This window comes from Diceros bicornis, chromosome 14 (genome assembly GCF_020826845.1).
Source record: "Diceros bicornis minor isolate mBicDic1 chromosome 14, mDicBic1.mat.cur, whole genome shotgun sequence".
NCBI classification, from domain to species: domain Eukaryota; kingdom Metazoa; phylum Chordata; class Mammalia; order Perissodactyla; family Rhinocerotidae; genus Diceros; species Diceros bicornis.
Window position 1 is genome coordinate 53183428 of NC_080753.1, and position 20855 is coordinate 53204282.

Consider the following 20855-nt stretch of genomic DNA (forward strand, 5'->3'; position numbering starts at 1 on the left):
AGAACAAAATGATTTTTTGAATGTTAAAATTGAGGTTATTAAAGCCTTAATTGTTTCAAGGGAATAGGTTGGTTTTATAATAGCAGAGTCGACCTTGTTATATAAATTGTAGTATGAAGCATGTATTCTCTTGACTAAAAGACGTGTTTCTTCTTTTTATTTTAAGAATGGTTTCATCTTATTTAGTCCACCATGGGTACTGTGCCACAGCAGAGGCCTTTGCCAGATCTACAGACCAGACCGTTCTAGAAGAATTAGCTTCCATTAAGAATAGACAAAGTAAGGACCCTGTGGTGCATGGCTAACACTTGTTTTCAGATTATAGGTGTGGTTACATTGATATTTAGAAATTTTATTTTTTTAGTTAAAAAATTTTCAAATATGTTAATTGATGCCTCTGAAATTTATTTTTATTGACGTTTTTGAAGATGACCTTTAAAAAAATTCACATAGGACTGTGTTAGCATTCTAGATGTAGAAAGATAAAATTTTGGAGAAATTTTTGTAAGAAATGTTTACCATTTTTTCTTAAAAAATGTTTTCTTGAGCTTTCAGAATGTAAACATTTAATAAAGTGGTTTTTTTAAATTGATAAAGTAGTCCCATGATTAAATGTTAGTGGAGATGATATTTGAAAGAAATTTAAATATCTTTGCATTTAAATTGGTATCTAAGTTTAAGATAGCATTGATCTTAAATATGTTTTGCTTAGGTCCCAGTGCTTGTGGCTAGAGCTGTCAGGCCTGTTCTAACAAGGGCTAGTCAGCATGATGACTGTTGCACAATTAACTGTCTTAAAATTGGTCAGGGAGGTTGTGACTTGAGAGTATAGGGATAAAAACAAAACATGATGAGTGAAATCATGATGGATGAAAGCAAATTATTTATGGGTCAAACTGCTGTAATAACACTGATTGATTACATTGTGTTGTAGCTGATTGTATGCTAGTCTGTCTTTCTCACTACGTTATAAGCTCTGGCGAATAGGAGATGATGACTTACTCTTTTTGTATCCTCATCATCTAATTTAACAAATGTCTGACCCACAGGAAATGCTCAATGAGTGTCTGCTGAATTCAGATCTTACTCAGAGGCTAGCATTCTTTTAGTATTGGGTTCAAAAGGCTATTGTATTTGATAAGACATTTTGAATATTATTTTAATGTTTCCTATAGTCTTGTTTTAAAAACCACTTTATTGAGGTATGATTGACATATTAAAAGCTGTACATATTTAGTGTACAGTTAAGCATCGCTTAATGATGGGAGAAATGCGTGGTTAGGCTGTTTCATTGTGCAAACATCATAGAGTGTACTTACACAAACCTAGATGGTATAGCCTACTACAGACCTAGGCTATGTGGTACTAATCTTGTGGGATCACCATCATATATACGGTCCATCATTGACCAAAACGTCGTTATGCGGCGCATGACTGTATACGACTTGATGAGTTTGGAGATAAATATATATCTGTGAAACCATCACCACAGTGTATGCCATAAACGTATCCATCTTTTTAATCTTAGTGGTTGATACTTCAATATTGCTTGAGGTGTTTTTCTTGTATTACTTGTATATTACTTGTATAATTAGTTTGTGATTTGTTTTTAGTAGTTTATGAAAGTACTTGTTTTTCTAATTTTTTAATGTCTGAAAATTTTCCTTGATTGCCTAATAGAAACTATGATTTTAGAAAAAGAAATGGAAATTAATCACAATAATTTATTAAAAGATTTTTTACTAACTCTGTTTTTTGAGGGTCCATTAAGTTTATGTTTCTACTCTTAAAAAATTTATTTTTTGCTTTCTTTTTCTAAATAGGAATTCAGAAATTGGTGTTAGCAGGAAGAATGGGAGAAGCCATTGAAACAACACAACAGTTATACCCAAGTTTACTTGAAAGAAATCCTAATCTCCTTTTCACATTAAAGTGAGTTTCTTTGATAAAATATTATATTTATTATATACTTGTGTGTTATAGATAACCAAAATTATTTTTGTTTTAATAGTTTTAATTTTTGTTTTACCTTATTTCAGATATTTATGTATAATTTTGTAATATAGCACATATAAGTAATAGGTTATAAAAAACACTTGTTTTGAGGACTATAACTAGCAGATGGCATCTTTTCCTATGTGTTTGCTCTTCTGTCTTTCTATGGCTAAAAATGTGAAAATCTAATGTAGACGATGGGTATCTATTTTTCCTCCTGCAAAGTACCTTATTGTAAGTCTGTGACATTTTTAAAAATTGTGGTAAAAGGTACATAACATAAAATTTGCCATTTTTACTTGTACAGTTCTATTGTAATAAGTACATTCACATTGTTCTTCAGCCATCACCAACCATCCATCTCCAGAACTTTTTTCGTCGTCCCAAACTAAAACTTGGTACCGTTAAATACTAACTCCCATTTCTCCCTACCCACCAGCTTCTGGCAACCACCATTCTACTTTCTGTCTCTGTGAATTTGAATTTGACTACTCTAGGTACCTCATATAAGTGGAATCATAAAATATTTGTCATTTGTAGCTGCCTTGTTTCACTTAGCATAATGTCCTCAAAGTTCATCCATGTTGTAGCACGTCAGAATTTCCTTCCTTTTGAAGGCTGAATAATATTCTACTATATATGTGTGTGTGTGTATATATATATATATCACATTTTGTTTATTCACTCATCCATCGATGGACATTTGGGTTGCTTGCACTTTTGGTTATTGTGAAGAAAGCTGCTATAGGGGCCGGCCCCGTGGCTTAGTGGTTAAGTGCGCACGCTCCGCTACGGGCGGCCCGGGTTCGGATCCTGGGCGCTCATCGATGCACTGCTTCTCCGGCCATGCTGAGGCCGCATCCCACATACAGCAACTAGAAGGATGTGCAGCTATGACATACAGCTATCTAGTGGGGCTTTGGGGGGACAAAAAAAAAAAAAAAGGAGGAGGATTGGCAATAGATGTTAGCTCAGAGCTGGTCTTCCTCAGCAAAAAGAGGAGGATTAGCACGGATGTTAGCTCAGGGCTGATCTTCCTCAAAAAAAAAAAAAGCTGCTATAAACATGGGTACACAAGTATATGTTGGAGTCTCTGCTCCCGGTTCTTTTGGGTATATACCCAGAAGTGGAATTGTTGAACCAAATGATAATTCTATGTTTAATTTTTTGAGGAGATTTATCTTCACAGTTCCATAGCCCTGTACCACTTTACATTTCCACCAGCAGTGTACAAGAGTCCAGTTTATCCGCATCCTTGCCAACACTTATTTTCTACTTTTTTGTCTTTATAATAGCCATCCTAATTTGGCATTTTTTATTGGTCTTATGAATCTTCGTTATTTTAAAATTCAGGTGTTATTAAGCTTTAGATTTCAACTTTTTAAGCACCAGAAGCCCTTTGTAAGCCAGATGTCAGAATTGTTTTGCTTTATTTTTTTAATTTATTTTTGGTGAGGAAGATTAGCCCTGAGCTGACATCTGCTGCCAATCCTCCTCTTTTTGCTGAGGAAGATTGGCTCTGTTTTGCTTTGGAGTAAAGTTGAAAAGTGGCTAAGAGGTTGCAAATGGGGCTAGGAATAAGGAAGGGTGGGGAGTAAGGCTCTTGCTTCGTATGTATCATATGTACATAAAAGTACATCATGTTCTTATGTACTATTTGATTTGCTACCAAGTGCAGATATTATTTTGATTAAGTTATTTTAGCTTTAAAAATGAGGTCCATTTTGCTTTTGTTTATTATAGCTACAGATAAGTTTTCATTTTCTTAGTAAGTCTTAATTAAAGGAGATATAGTGTCTGGTGCATTATACGCTCATTTTTCTGGAAAATTTTAAATTTTGAACAATTTAAATTCTAAATCTAAACAATACAGTACATGAAATCATATTTAGTATATTTAGCATGCTAAAAGGCCAATCTTACTGATAAATACAAGTTCTTAAAATATTTCCTTTCAGAAATCTGTTGCTATTAAATAAATAAACAGCCATTTGAAGATTGTCTAACTAAATTTTTCTTTTCTTTTTTTAGAGTGCGTCAGTTTATAGAAATGGTGAATGGTACAGATAGTGAAGTGCGATGTTTGGGAGGCCGAAGTCCAAAATCGCAAGACAGCTATCCTGTTAGTCCTCGACCTTTTAGTAGTCCAAGTATGAGCCCCAGCCATGGAATGAATATCCACAATTTAGCTTCAGGCAAAGGAAGTACTGCACATTTTTCTGGTGAGGTTCAGTCTTATGACATTGTCTTTAAATTTTACTCTTCTCTGTATTTTTGAACCAATATAAAATTTTAAAAAATCTAGACATGTCTGTGTAGCTGTTTTGTACATGTATATACTTGATCTCAAGATGTTCTGGAAGAAAAATTGTAGATGCATCAGATTTGTGTATTTTTAGTACCAAGAAGTAACTTAAAGAAGAGCAGATTTTCATAAGTGAAGGTCAACATGTGAGTTTTCTCTAGAAATCATAGATATTTGGTAATGAAAGGTATTGTTTGTTTGAATAACGTATAAATGTAAAGGTGGTGACATGGCTGTCTCATCTTATGCTACCAGTCGCCACACCTAGCCGGGCTGCCTACTGTCTTCTCCTTTCTCAGCTGAGCTTGCAAGTGTCTGCTCTGCTCAGTTCATTCTTTCTTACCTCTTTCTTGGCTTACTAGTGTTACTCTCTAAGGCTTTTGGTGTTCTCTTAATTAAAATTCTCTCCTTTCTTGGCTTTTATCACTTCTACAAGTTTATTTCTGCTCCTTCTCAGGCTTTTTCCTTTGCTTGTCTCTTTAATTCTGTTTTTCTCAAGGTGTTATCTTCCCTCTGTACATTTAACTTTTCTAAAACAGAAGTCAAATACTATTTCCTTTCATAGAGTAGAGCAACACCTTTGCTGTTTCTCGATCAGCATATCACTTTCTACATTACTACTTCTTGATTTCTTGACATCACCATCCTGGACAGTGCAGATGGTTCTCATGTTTGTATCCCTAGTCACCACCCTTCTTGATTGTTGTACGTCACTTCAGGCTTGGACAAATTCCTAGCGTCAGTGTGTTCGTGTGTAAGATGGGGTTATGATCACACTGCTCTCTTAGGGGGTTGTCAGGATTAAATGAGATCCATAATTAAGCCTTAAATAAATAATTAGAGGAGATGATAATTACAGCTCATAATTAAGTATCCTTATAGTCTTTCAAAGAGGTTATCCATTTGTTTACTGTTTAAGTAGTCCACTGACTGTCCTACATTATAAAATCTTTAAATACAGCATCAGAGTATAGTACGTTATTTACAACCTAATAATAAATTAGTGTTTGTTTCTGTTTTCATGAGGTATCATTTGCTTCTTTTTTTCTAGGTTTCGAAAGTTGTAGTAATGGTGTAATATCAAATAAAGCACATCAGTCATATTGCCACAGTAAACACCAGTCATCCAATTTGAATGTTCCAGAACTGAACAGTATAAATATGTCAAGATCACAGCAAGTTAATAACTTCACCAGGTAAGTGATTTCCCTAGCTTGTGCATTACTGTAAGTAACCTTATTGTAGGTGTCATTGTTTTTACTAATTTGGAAAAACTGAATTAAGTGGCCCATAGTAGGGGTCTGGAAGTTCCCAAGCCCCTAGAGAATAAAGGGTAGGGAATCAGTTTCCCAAAGCTTTTCACTCTCTTAGCGTACACGTAGGCTCTTTCCTTTATTCCTTCTCTTACTCTGCTTTCCCTCTTCCCTCTAGTGGGGCTATAAGGACAGATTCAGGGCTCTGTGTTCTAGTCTTCCTGCCACCATCATCTGATAGACAGATGATCATAGTTATGCCATCTGTTATGTTTCCAAGTTAAGTCACAATAGTATATTTAACCTCTAGTGTTAACATGATAGGTTTACAACTATTTTTGTCTTTGAGGTTTTTGGTGTAAATGTTTTAAGAATGTTTCCTTAGTTCCAAATAACTAACTTTACAAAGAATCTTTTTCGAGAGCCTCTCTTTAAGTAGCTTGCATATAGCAGATGGTTAAGTCATTCAGTAATCATATAGCATGAAGACAGTATTGAGGACCTGTTGGATGTCAAACATTCTGTTAGGCATGGTCTCTGACTTTGAAGAGCTTTGAGAGAAGAGACGTCTATATCAATACTATGACATACTCAGGTTTAATGTTCATTAAACCTAATGGTTCATGAAATGTAATCATTTGAATTGAATATTAGTGTGTGAAAGCAAGTTCTTAAAAATGCAGCCTGCCCAAATCATCCAGAATCTGAATCTCGTTTTGGTTCAGGACAAGTGGAATAACTATTTTTTTTTCATAAAAATAATGGATAGATTTTATTAATTTGATGTTGGTTTGGTCTTATAACATGGATTGGTCACACTGCGTTTTGGGGGAATATTCATCAGTGCAAAATTTTCTCACTGAAGGAGAGACACAATTTTAATGGAACTGTGATTCTGAAGAAAAGAGTTTGTGTAAAAATCTGTATTTGCAAATTTGGAGGTTAATCAGAATTTTCAACTTATATATCACAAGTTGCAAGAATTTACCGAAGTAATGATGTTGTGTGGTAGGTTATAATGGAAGTCCACAAAAAACGGTATGAGAAGAGTAGTAGAACAAGTGGCTGTCTTCACCGAAGAGGTCAGGGTAGTCTTTCACAGTAGAGATGATGTCATCTCTAGATGACATATAATAGAAAATAGACTAGAAAATATAAAATAAGAATACTGCAGTAAAAATTATGTATGGAAATTTAAAAAGTCAGGCCGTTAGTACTTTATAGTACATTAGTACTTTATATGTTGTAGAGGGTTCTGCCATTGTTTAAGGCTAAGGATTGCAGTCAATTCGTGGGTTTTTAATGCTATCCTCACGGCAGGAAGTTGCTAAAGAGACCTATTATTACCTGAATGCAGGGAAGCAAGTGTAACGAAAGGGGTTGATGACACAGCATCCTCCTTTGTGTGCAGTGTAGGAAGAGAAGAAAGTAGGCTTTAAGACTGCCTGAGACTGTTACACAGTAACAGTTATTTTATAGTTGGTAATGACTTTCCTTAGAATGGTATTGTGAAGTAGGCAAAGATTGTATTAACTGTTAAAACCATTTTACAGATGTCCAGCTGAATACCAGAAAAGTAAATGACTTTTTTTAAAGGTCAGTAATGAGTAGTTAGCAAGTTGCAGAACTGAGACTGCTTCCCAGGATTCTGACTTCCAGACTTGTGCTTTTTCCATTATATTTCCCCCCGTCTGCACTGCTCTTCTCCCTTCCCTCCATCCCCTCCATCCTAACTTCTATTCAAGCTATAACACTCAAGTTCAGATGTTACCTCTTCCAGGAGGTTTTCCTTGATTTACATCCCCACCAAATGCTATGTCACTCCTTGTGATTAACCTTCATCATAGTACTGATCCCCAGTAATAGAATAACTTGATTAGTTTCTTATAGGCTCTTCACTCCTGGAGGGCAGAGGCTGTTTCATTAGATCCTTAGCACCTAACGTGGTACATAGCTCAGAGGCTCTTAAATGTGTGTTGAAGGAAAGAATCCCTCTCAAATGCTATATTGAATTGTTAAAAATATGGGTTATTATATTAATAAGATCACTAAAATTATGATCTTAAGGATTTCCGTTAAATTAAACATTATTTCTATTTCTGATTTTTCTTATCAATTCTCAAATCTTATCAAGATAGTAAACAAGCTTTTCTGACTGACAAAGGAGTCCTAGAGCGTTGCCCCCTTGTCCCTAGATCTGTGTCTTTTTACCTCATAGGTTTTACTGATGGAAGTGTGTATGCACCACGCACCCACACTTAGACTCACACAGGCACCCTGAGGTGTTCGCCAGTGGTCACCTCTGGTGGCAGTATGCATAAGGTGCTTTGTGCTCATCTGCATTTGATGTTTTTTCCCCCTACAAATGAATATGCATTGCTTTTTTAAGGGGAAAGGTTATTTTTATTTAAATATTTCCTAAATTTTCATGAAGTGTTTCCTTCTAGACTGTATAATCATTACCTAGATCTTCATAGGAGAAATCATAAAGATTAGATATTTATTGTTGCTGAGAGTGTGGATGGATCTGAAGGGCATACATTGACAAGTTCAGTATGTCCAGATGTAGTTATTGGCGTGTAGTTATTTATTCAGTAAATGTGAAAATTGGAAACACTCTACATATCCAAAACAGCATTTTTAAAATTAAGATTTGGCAGTACTTTAGAACCTTTAGCCAATAAGAAAGCTTGAGAGAGAAAAATAGTGTTGGGTGCTAGAAAGGTATGAGAAGATGAGACTGAGAGGTTTTTAAGATTATTCTTTACCTTTGAGATAGGTTCTTTTTTTTTTGCTGAGGAAGACTGGCCCTGAGCTAACATCTGTTGCCAGTCTTCCTCTTTTTGCTGTGTGGGTCACTGCCACAGCATGGCTGACAAATGGTGTAGGTCCACACCCGAGATCCAAACCTGCAAACATGGGCTGCGAAAGCGAAGAGCCCCGAACTTTAACCACTAGGCAATGGGGCCAGCCCTGAGAGAGGGTATGTTTTTAAGTAGTGAGGACAAATCCCAAAATGTTAAGACTGTTAAAGAAAAAATTGTCTAGAAGCATGTTGAATTTGAGGGCAGAAAAGAGGTGAAGTGGGTTCCAGGAGTCACTTGTTTTGAGAGTGAAGTTTTTTTCCCTGACATGTGGTGACAGGTTCTGGAGCGAGAGTTGATTACAGAGAATGAAGTGCAGATCTGAGTTTGAAAAATCATGGGAAGTGTGTGCTGAAATATAATTTCTCCATATTGATAAAAGTTCATAAAACCACTACATTTGAGTACTTATACTTTTTTTCTCCAGGAGTACAAATTTGTTAAAAGTCAGCTACATACTTGGCTTTGAATACATTCAAGATTTAACTAAATACTTTTTTTTACAGATTGCTGTTGCCTTCTGAAGTCAGTGTAGCTGTAGTTGAGTAGTAATTTATTTTAAAATAAGCTGCAAGTATGCTATTTCTAAAATGAGGTTTGTTTTTTCATTTTCAGTAATGATGTAGACATGGAAACAGATCACTACTCCAATGGAGTTGGAGAAACTTCATCCAATGGTTTCCTAAATGGTAGCTCTAAACATGACCACGAAATGGAAGATTGTGACACCGAAATGGGTCTGCAGTGATATTTCTTACATTTTTAATAAAAAATGATGACTACAAGGTTATGTTTTTACTTGTACTGATTCATAGCTGATGAGCATAAATCAGATTTAAAGATGTATGTGCCATTGGATTTGACAGTGATACATATTACTTCTCTCAAACTTTCTTGTGAGAGTGAGTTGCTAGAGAGAGTAGAGTTACTTCTCAGTACCTTCTGAAGTTAGGGTCTGAACATCCTGAACATAGACAGTGCTCTCTGCTGAACTGTCTGTTTCGGTTCAACTTCAGTGCTGTCATTAATGTACAGGACTAACCTGTTAGTGTGAAATAGCCTTTAGGATATTTATTTAAGTTTGGAAATATGAAAAGTTTTTACGCTTATTTCAATATAGCCAGTAAAGGCCAAATTGAGTAGAGATGATTTTATAAATTCTAATCAAACAGAATTTCCTAAATTCATCAAATGTGAATATATGTGACTATGCATAGTTCAGTACCTGGCACATAGTAGGTGCTTAAGTGTGACCCCCTTTCCTCCTCCCCAAAATTATGTGGCTGAAAGATATATTAGCATGCATAATTTTACTTTGTCGACAACTTGTGTAGTAAATTGTACCATAACGTTAAACCATCAGCAAGCTTTCCCATCAATTGGAGAGTGAAAATTATTGAGGCTTATAAATTCTTATTTATCAGAATTCTGTGACAACATTAGATTTCTTAGCATTTTAAGGTAAAAGGTATTTATTCAAATTTTTAGAGTATATATAAAAGAAACTACTTCATAAATGCAAAGTTATTCTTATATTATTTATACAACGACTTTGTTGTTGAGGATTGTGTGTTCCAGTGTATAATTCACTCTATCAAGAAATGAGTATGATTAAAAAGGCAGCCTAGGTTTACTCTAACAGGGGTCAGCAACCTCCACATTCAAAGAGTACTTGAAGCATAGTGATTAAGAGCAGGCATGCTAGAGCCAGAGGACCTGGACTGGAATTCTCCATCTGCCACTTACTAGCTACGCAACCTCGGATAAGTTACTTCAGAGCTGTGTGCCTCGGTTTCTTCATCTGTAAAATGGGTATAATGATACCTGCCTCAGGTCATTGCGAAGATTAAACAAGCTAATCTGTGAAAAGCTAACAGCACAAAATAAGTGCTTAGTAAATGTTAACTATTATCTTCATCACCACCATCATTATAGTGATTTATATGTTATTATTTGTGATTTATACGGTTACATTATTGATCAGTGATTACTGTCAAGATATATACTATAAAATTATTTTCTAAAAGTAATATTTTTCTAAAAGTGGTGTAATTAACCCTTTTTATTAGTATAATATGGTATCTTCTGTGTTTTGATTGGAGTCATTTAGTCTCTCTTAGCTTCCAGGAATCATTTTATTCCATCTATGTTCTATGTTAAAGTAGCCTGAGAGGCAGTTACTAATTTCTTTTTTTTTTTTTTTTAATATCGCTTAATGTAGTTTTAGAGAATTGTGCTTAACTTTTCATAAAATTTCCCCTGACATATAGGTACATCCTAACACTGAAAGGTTGTCACCTGACTTTCAACTGCATGCTAGATATTGGATCCTAGGCTCTTGAGACATAGAAAAAGTCTACTTTAGCTGCTAAGTTCCATATTAAATTAAAAATAAATTTGCATATTTAGATAAAATATTAGGTAGTAGTTACTAAATGAAACATCCCAAATGTGGTAAGCAGTTTATGTCCATTTCTCCATTGTCCCCATTCAGTGAGGCAGTAAAACACTTGTCTGTTTTGCCTACAGAAGTGGACTCCAGTCAGTTAAGACGCCAGTTGTGTGGAGGAAGTCAGGCTGCCATAGAGAGGATGATTCACTTCGGAAGAGAGCTGCAAGCGATGAGTGAACAGCTCAGGAGAGAATGTGGCAAGAACACAGCAAATAAAAAAATGTTGAAGGTAAATTTGTTTTCTCTTGAAAAATTACCAGTGTGTCAAAGGAACTAAAATGTAGTTTTGTAAAACATTGAGTAGTGCTAGAAATTCTCGTTGGGAAACTTGGACATGAACTCCTCCTTGGCCTCCTGCCCCCTGGAGAGTGAAAACATCTGACAGGGTTAGGCAGCTCTGTTCTACTGGAAAGAACACTGGACTTCGAGTGAAAATGTGGATTAAATCCCAGTTCTGCCACTGACCAGTGTCATATGCCCTGTGTCAACTTACTTTCTTAGTTTTATTTTCTCAGCTGTAAAATTGGCAAAGTTATTAGGAGAAATGTGACTTTGCTGATGAAACTATAAATTTGAGGTATTTTTATTTTAGTAAACATTGTTCAGGGTTGCAGCAAATTGAACATATAATACATGATCTTCATTTTGATAGTGATTGGTGAAGGACTGAGTCATCTTTCACAGCTGGAATAGTTAAAATACATTTTCAAGTCTCTTCTGGATTGATGTCTATGATGGATAGAAAGAGGGATAAAATTTAAACAGTTCAGTAAGTTAGCCACAGTTCTGCGTAGCAGTTGAAGATGGAGTTTTCCCCTGCCTTAAGTCAGCATTGCAATTAGTTGTAGAGATGAGGGTTTTTTTCGTATTCATAAAAGTCCCCCAGCCCTGTAAGCCTATAAAACATTAACCTAGCCATTGTATTTTTTTTTCGTTCTGCAGTAGGCTGGGCTCAAAGTTGATTCGTTATAAACATTTTCTCCTGAATGTTTTGAAAGAAATCCGGAAAACAAAGGGGGAGGTGCCTGTAGTGGCCTTGAGGCTGATGCTTAGGTATGTAGGAAAGGGCGTGACTCCTGCCATCCCTTCCTGTCCACACTGAGAGTTCGTGCACCAGTCAGCAACACCTAGGAGCGCTGAAGAATATGGCATAAAATCAAAAATAAAATAGCCACCTCTGTAGACAGAACACATTTATCTGTCTAGGAGGAGTTAAGGAGCCACCTGTAGACACCACCATAAGGCATGTGATCTTGTAGTTTCAGTAGCTGAGATGGGAAGAGAGGTGTATTCACCATATTTAGTACTTCATCTACTGCATAGCACAACTGCTATTTCTAATGGTGATCCTGACTCTCCAAAAAAAAAAAAGGTTAAATTATGATTTTTATGCTAAATAAAAGAAAATTAGTGGATTATGTAATTTAAGCAATTTTTCATTTAAAAAGTCAAATCAGGAGGCTGGCCCGGTGGCACAGCGGTTAATGAGCTCCGCTTTGGTGGCCCAGGGTTCACAGGTTCGGATCCTGGGTGCGCACCGACACACCGCTTGTCAAGCCATGCTGTAGCAGCGTCCCATATAAAGTAGAGGAAGATGGGCATAGATGTTAGCCCAGGGCCAGTCTTCCTCAGCAAAAAGGGGAGGATTGGCATTGGGCTAGTCCTCCTCAGAAAAAAAAAAATTAAAATCAGGTGTTCATAGATTAGGAAAATGGCTGTCCACATTTGCCCTTTAAGATTGAGTTCCTTGAGGTCAAACTATGTCTTTACTTAACCACTCCCTCCTTTAAATATACCCAATGCATATATAGCACCTAGGTATGCGATAAATGTTTATTAAATGGAAGTCGAATTCATTTGAAAAGTATAACTGATTTTTCCAGACAGGAAATTTTCATCACAATGCAACTTGTAGAACCTTGTCTGATATTAAGAGTGCTGAGAAACTTAATTCTCAGACTTTCTCATGAAGTTACTTTAGGTGTCTAAAGTTATCTGTTTGGGAAACTGCGCACTTATGTGATTTGAGTACTGAAGATGTTTAGGGCAGTGGGTCTCAACCTTTGTGATATCTAGACACTTCACAAACTTAAAGATTTCCAAAGTCTTTATGTTTATATGGGTTATATTTATTGATTTTACCATAATAGAAATTAAAACTAAAAGTAAAATTAGTAGTTCATTTTAACATAACAAACCCATTACATACAATAACATTTTTATGAAGAATAACTATCTTCCTAAAACAAACAAAATAATGAGAAGAATGGCACTGCTTCACATTTTCCCAAATCTCTGTAATGCTAGATGAATAGAAGATGAGCTGGATTCTCATGCTTACCTCTGCATTCAGTCTATTGTGATACCACACATAATGTAGCCTCTGGAAAACCCCACTGTGTAGTGGTGAGAATGAGAAAAGAGCAAGTGATATCTTAGTATTATTATAAAAATAGATTTGACCTCCCAAGATCCCCTTGGGTCTTGGACTGAGGTGTCCCTGGACTGTACTTTGAGAACTGCTGTCTTAGGGGATATTTGGGAATATGAAATGTTTTTTAAGAATTCATAGACTTTTTTACACAAGGTCAACTGACTCTTCTGGTTAAAACTTGATGCTAATTGAGGATGATGAAGGAAAGTATGATTTATGTAGTGCCTTTGAAAATTTATGGTTTCACTCCATCAGCTTCCTGTGTCTTTGATTCTAATTTGCATAAAGCTCGGAAATTGGCATTACACGGCTTGTTCTTAGAGAGATTCCTTTATTATATATTGAATTATGTGAAGATGTAATTCATCTTCAGCTAAAGAATGTAGACGGCTTTGATTTTGCCCCTCTGACTTCTAAGTAAATGCCAACTGCTTTAAGAGACTGTCTTAGGATTCTGAGCTGCTTCCCTCCCGTGCTCCACACCTATCTTGATCCAGATAGGGATAAGACAAGTAACAGATCCAACTTATAAGTACCTAAAGAACAACACTGGAGGATTTGAGAGCAACACAAAGGGAAAATTTTTTGCCATAGTTGAGAAGGTTTAGATATTATTCCTTTTCCTTTTATTCTTCATTTCAGGTCACGTGTGATTGTAGGGGTTTTTTTTTTTAATCTTTTTTTAGAATTTGCATAAAATTCTGAATCCTATGCTCATAGACGTAGACAGAATGAGTTCAAGTTTAAGGTAAGATTCACTAAATTGTTGTACCGTGAGGTGCACGTGTGTTTTGCTTCCCTTCAGTCGTGGAGGAGCAGGCGAACTGCAGACCATCAGAGGAGCCCACCTGTGGTCAGAATGGCCCAGAGTTCCCGCAGCAGCCCCTGGTTTCTCCTGACCTTTCTTCTAGTTTTCTCAGTCTTCCTTTCCTCTTCCTGTTCGCTTTGTTTTTGTTCCTTACCTGCCTGCATCTGCCAGTGGCTCCCAAGAGAACTACCCAGATTTGTTTGTTCAGCAGCTGTTGATTGAACTTCTGCCGTGTGGAGTAGAGTCAGTCAGACATGAGTGAGCAGCCCAGGCTGCAAGGAGCTTTTAATCAAGTAACTGAAGCAGAACTAGAACCATTTAGACATAGAACCATTTAGATTTTAAGCCAAAAAATAAGTACAGTTTGAGAATCCTACCTAAATGATGGCACATTTCCCTCAGATTATTCCCCCTGAAGTAATGTTTTTTCTAAAATAAAAGGTAACCCATAATGCCATGATATTGCACAGATATTTTCAGTTTTGTGCCTTAAATCCCATGTGCATGTATTTTATGTAGTTAGTGACTGTAGTTATCCTATTTTGTATTGTTTTTATTTATTGTCATAAAGATTTATTTCCAGTTTCTATGCATTATTTGCAATTATTTTTAAATGGCTGTATAATATTCTGTTGTGTTGCTGTATCAGTTTATTTAAATATTGCTCTATTGTGAGATTTTTTTATTGGTTTTTATTTGAATGCTTCAGTGAACACCTTTATACATGTATCTTTATGTGTATTCCTTAGAATTATTCCATTGGGATCAAGTCCCAGAAATAGAATTATTGAGTCATAGGATATGATTGTGGCTCTGGCTACATATTGCTATATTGCTTTCCAGAAACCTTCTACCACCTTACCAGCAGTATTCAAGGAATGTGCTGTGGCACTACTACCTTAATCCTACTTGAGTGGATTTAACATTGTATCTTAAAATTGCTTATTTGCATTTCTTTGGTCACCATCACCAATTAAGTTTTACAGCAGGATCTAAAACAGTAATGTTGCTTTGCTGATTTCATTCCCTTTGTAAAGAAAGATAAAAGTTCTAGATATTTACTACTGGTAATTTGATGGTGTAAACCTCTTTTTTTTTTTTAAGGTTTTATTACTTTTTTTTGTGTGAGGAAGATCAGCCCTGAGCTAACATCAGATGCCAGTCCTCTTCTTTTTACCGAGGAAGATTGGCCCTATGTTAACATCCGTGCCCATCTTCCTCTCCTTTATATGGGACGCCACCACTGCATGGCTTGAGAAGGGGTGTGTCGGTGCGTGCCCGGGATCCGAACCTGTGAACCCCGGGCGCCAAAGTGGAGCACTTAACTGCTACGCCACCAGGCCGGCCCCTATTACTTTTCTTGCTCACAGCTTCACTCTACTCCCACGCTGTGTTTCATAGTGTTGCTGTGTGATCCTTCTAAAATCAAGTCTAATCCATATCACTTCTTTGTTTAAAACTCCATTGCCTTACTGGAAAAAACTCAAGCTTTTTAGTTTGTTTTTGGGGGTATTTTAGGATCTAACCCCTTGCCCATGGTTCCAACCATGCCTTTTCTCCTTTCTCTCAGCCTCAGTTTCCATGAAGCTTGAGCCTGTTTCTGTGATTGCTTCTGGTGACACAATACACTGCATGTTAATAAGCAACACACTGTATGTTACTTATTTGCATGCCTGCCTTTCCAAGACTAGTGAGTCCTTCAGATAGTGACTAGGTTCTAATGATCTCTATCTGTGTCCTCAGTGTCTGGCAGCTATGTCCAATAAATATTTGTTCAACTGTACTGAAAATATGAGAGCAAAATTGTACTCTTTTCTTCTTGATATTTATTGGCAATTAAAAGAAAAACTGCATCTTACTAAAAGTACAGTACTAGCTGTGTGATCTTAACTTCACTGCATCGGTTTTCTTCTCTATAAAATGGGTATTATGGTATCCACCTTGTAAGGTTATTATGAGGATTAAATGAAATGATCCACATTGGCGCTTGAAACATTGCCTCACACAGTATTAGTGCACAATAAATGACCATCATTATTATCTTTTTCTGTGAGTTTTGTTTTAAATACTAGAAGATATAAACAGAATGGTCTTGATTTGAGATTTGGGACTGCAACATTGCACCTTTTGTAGCATGTCACAATGTAGAGCCAAGAGGATAGTTTTGTGCTTCAAGTTTTTATGTAGCAATTATTCCTTGGACAAATTCTTTAGTATATCTTTTAAAATTTATCTGTACTATGGGAATGGTACCTCATTAGATGGTTGTGGGGTGAATTAAGTCTTGAGCAGAGCTCAGTCCTTAGAAATAATGTGATTGATTAGAGTTAGCTTCACCGATATTAGGATATTAATATTCTTTCCATCAATAAATTTGGATTGGGGGAAATAGGAAATAAAACCTAGACGCTTTGTGGGATGCATAAAATCTTAAATACTGTTAAGAAGCGGGTCTTGGGGGCTGGCCCTGAGGCCTAGTGGTTAAGTTTGGTGTGCTCCACTTCCGCGGCCTGGGTCTGGTTCCCAGGCGTGGACCTACACCACTCATTAGCCATGCTGTGGTGGCGACCCACATGCACAATAGAGGGACACTGGCACAGATGCTAGCTCAGGACGAATCCTCCTCAAGCAAAAAGAGAAAGATTGGCAATAGATGTTAGCTCAGGGTGAATCTTCTCAGCAAAAAAAAAAAAAAAACAGCAGCAGGTGTATGAAGCTTCTTCTCTGTACCCAGCAGCTGTGAGTAGCCACAGAGTATTCAAAATAGTATAATAAATAATGTTTATCTTCAAATAACTTTCGTTATAATAATTGGGGGGAGAAGTCTGACGTGAATGAAATCCTCAGCATTGTAGGACAGTGGCGGGGCTATGTGTACTTATTTCAGGGCACACGTATTCCCGTCTGTTAGCCCCAGGCTGATGGCACAGCTTTGCTTTATGGGCAGTTCTTTAATTACCACAACATAGAGGCCAGTTTGGCTGAGAAAGGGCAAGAATACAGTTGACCTGGAGCCTTTCCCCGACCTCTGCTTTCAGAACACAGTGAGATGATTAGAAGAATGCCGGAGCAGCTGTACCTAGGAGAGAGTATTCTTGAGGAATTTCAATCTTCCGTATTTCAGTGATCAGCATTTTCTGTGTTTTGTTACTGAATTCACTGATTCAGTTTCCTTAGCGCCTCTCCATGTATGCCTTCTGAATTGGGAAGGTGACCTGTATCTGTCTAACTGTATCTGTATATTATAGTATTATTTTGGATTAGGGCATTGACTTTTGGCAAAATACTATCATTTATTGAAAGATTAGAATGAATTGACATTACTAATTTCATTTAACTCAATCCTCATATGACTGTGAAACAGGACCTCTTATAATCCCCATTATACAAATGATGAAACTGACACTCACAGAGGTTGTTACTTACCAAAGGCCATGCTGGTGATACAGCTTAACTGGAAGCCAATGTCTGAAACCACTGTAGTATGTGCCTCCCATAGAAAGAAGACAAAAAGACAGTCATTTGTAAAGAAGACTGTGTGTCAGTTACTTTAGGAGTGGCTTGAGGATGGTTGGAACTATTGAATGTTCCTGAAGGGGAGCCAGTGTAGTTTGTTTTTGATTACTGAGTTTGAGAAGATGACATCCAATGAGATGTGTCCAGTTCCCACATCTGTGTAAAATATATATATAGGCAGGCCCTACCTTTTAATGTTAAACTCATATCAGTGGTAATAAATCATAAAGCATCTGAGTGCTGTGTCTTCCTTCTCTGCCTTTACCAGTATAAGCCCATTCCACAGGAATTCGTTTTTTCAACTTTTTTTTTTTGCTCTTCTGTATGTGTTGTAGGGATGGGGGAAGATAATGAGAATGGCTGTTTACAAGAAAAATGAAAACAAATGAGGCTGCCTAATCTAGTTGTTAAACAATATATAGCCTCATTGTCATAGGGGTAAATGGGGTTAAATGTTACAGTAGTCTAGTGCCTTAAAGCCATATTTTACCTCTCTCTCAGCTTGTAACCCTGGTGAGCACAGGGGTGGAACTATTTTAATTAAAAACTAAATTGCTATGTTTTCAACAGGATGCATTCAGTTTACTAGCTTATTCAGATCCTTGGAACAGTCCAGTTGGAAATCAGCTTGACCCAATTCAGAGAGAACCTGTGTGCTCAGCTCTTAACAGTGCAATATTAGGTAAGTAAAGCCAAAAAGTACTTCAGGTAGATTCTCTGAATATTTGAGATGGTATTTGTGTTGGTATTTATTTTTTGGTAAAATCGTAAGGGAAATGTTTTCTACATTTTAAAAATTAGTATTACCTTAATATAGAATATATAGAAACCTTCCTCTATTATCTCAATTCCAGATTAAATGGATTCAAAAGGAATAAAAACAGTACACAGGGGTACATCTTGGGATGTTTGGAAAACATAAGTTGGTGTGCATGTACATAAACATTTCTGGCCTGAGCCACCCATATCACAGCTCCCACCATGCTTAACATACAGGCACAAGGGACTTCTAGGGGACTTGTGAGTGCCCTGTCAACAGCAACCCTTGGAGTCAATTATATTTGCATTCAAGTTAAGCATATTTAACTACATGCCCTTACCAAATAAAAAGGGTAGGTGAGAAACAGAATAGCAATTTAGATAGTGAGGCTTAGCAGGGGTGAGTATGAAGTGAGAAATTGGAATTTGCTGTTCCCCTTGTTGGTTGCCATTCCTGTGAGCAACTCACTACAGAGTGATTATGGTATTTATGTAGTGAACAAAATACACTTTTATATGAATTCTGTGACTGTACATTTTGTGCCTTTATATATAAACATAGGGTTAATAGGGTTGACTGTTTACAGAAAACTATGTTTTAATATCTGGGCAATTCTTTTCAAAGGTAATTTAGATAAGAGTGAGTTTTCCACCTGACTTTAAACTCTTAATTCCCTACATAAAATGGGACTGCCAGTTTAAAAGTCTGTTTTCTGCTGGCTCTGTTAATGGGTTTGGGGGCTTTTAGCAACATGTTTCAAACTGTTTTAGGTAGAGCAGTGCCACAAAGAGTAGACTAGAGTATTTAGACAGGGAGACTTATAATGAGGGCCAGGGCTCATATAGCCACAATGTAAAAGAGGCAATTAAAAGTATTCAGATTTGAGCCTTAATCTGTTTCTCTGCCCTTATCAAATTTGTTATTCATTGTGTGTAAAGGTCTAATACTGAAGTTTTGGAATAGGAGTAGTGTCTTGTGTTATAGTTTACATGAATTTAGAATTTATACGTAATGAATAACGTGAATTTTCTTTGGCTAATGTGTTGGACTCTCTTTGGTTATATGAAATTCATTTAGCTCTGTTGGTGAAAATGAGTACTTAGTAGGAATGCTGGGATTGTAGGGCAAATTACGGTTTACTATAGTTGTCTTTTTGAAATTACTACATTATATGTAATTAAGAAGCCCTAATTGCTTTGTATTTAGTAACGTTAACTCAGACTTGAAAAGAATTTTGGAAGAAAAATGACCAGGTTTCTTATGACAGTTTTGTATATCTTGGGTTCTCCAGGGAAATTACATTTTTAAATGTTAAATTGCCTAGGACATTATCCAGGATGTATGTATTCTTACATATTGTGCTATATATTATGTAGGTTCAGCTATAAATAGTGCTTAAATTTATTGTATTAAATGTGTATAATTCCTACAAATTGACAAAGATTATTAAATTGCTGTGGGTGTATGTGTGCATATTTATAAATACTATGTTATATCGTTTCCTCTATAAACAGTGCTTAAAGTTATACTAATTGTCTGTAATTCCTGCACATTTCATATGCCAAAAAAATTTAAAGATGCTTACAACCAGATGCCTCCCTTGGCCAAAGTAAAGTTGTTATAAAGTACCTCTAGATGCTTACCTTTGAGCAAGTTTACTTCCTGTGAAACTTCTGTTTACTCCCTATTATACTGATTTTGTGTAAAAATTAAATTGTTCTTGATTAAGGCAAAATTAAACTATACAGTCAGTCCTGCTTAGAGTTGGCAACAAATGTTTATCATCAAACATTTAGCTAAATACCATCTTGCCAAACAGCCAGTATTTTAATAATCTTAACCCACAGACCACTTTTCAAACCATACTTTCTCACCAATCTGTGCACTTTTTTTGCATATTTTTATTCTTATATTCCTAATCCTATTTATTTATTTATTTATTTATTTATTTTCGTGAGGAAGATTGGCCCTGAGCTAACATCTGTTGCCAATCTTCCTCTTTTTGCTTGAGGAAGATTGTCACTGAGCTAACATCTGTGCCGGTCTTCCTCTAATTTTTGTATGTGGGACGCCACCACAGCATGGCTTGATGAGTGGTGTGTAGGTCTGCATCTGGGATCGGAACCCACAAACCCCGGGCTGCCAAAGTGGAGCACACAAACTTAACCGCTACGCCACTGGGCAGCCCCCCAATCCAATTTATTCTCGTACCTTTAAATGCTGAACTTGCCTTTTTATTTTGCTTCATCCCTTTTGGAACTTTCCTCTTCTTTCTCCCACCACCATATTGCAACCTTAGAATGAAGAGTGGAATTATACCCTATGGAGCCTTACCAGCCATGTCTCACTGTTTTTGCCCTTTGTTGTCAACTGTGTCTTCAAAGGACTGATTAGTAATTTTATTAATTGGGAATCTACATAAACCTAAAATTCAGACATCTCCACACAAGGAGAAATTACCAGCTTCT

At 36.4% G+C, this 20855-nt stretch overlaps 1 protein-coding gene across 2 annotated transcripts in view; it reads left to right on the forward strand.

Moving 5' to 3' along the window:
- RANBP9 (RAN binding protein 9) overlaps positions 1-20855 on the forward strand; it is a 97379-nt gene that overhangs the window by 73654 nt on the left and 2870 nt on the right. For both annotated transcript variants that reach the window (XM_058555238.1, XM_058555237.1), the window contains exons 7-13: positions 167-279; positions 1824-1932; positions 4027-4217; positions 5352-5496; positions 9033-9154; positions 10947-11098; positions 18198-18309. In XM_058555238.1, the coding sequence (XP_058411221.1) occupies positions 167-279; positions 1824-1932; positions 4027-4217; positions 5352-5496; positions 9033-9154; positions 10947-11098; positions 18198-18309 (944 nt within the window). The remainder of the gene's footprint in view (positions 1-166; positions 280-1823; positions 1933-4026; positions 4218-5351; positions 5497-9032; positions 9155-10946; positions 11099-18197; positions 18310-20855) is intronic.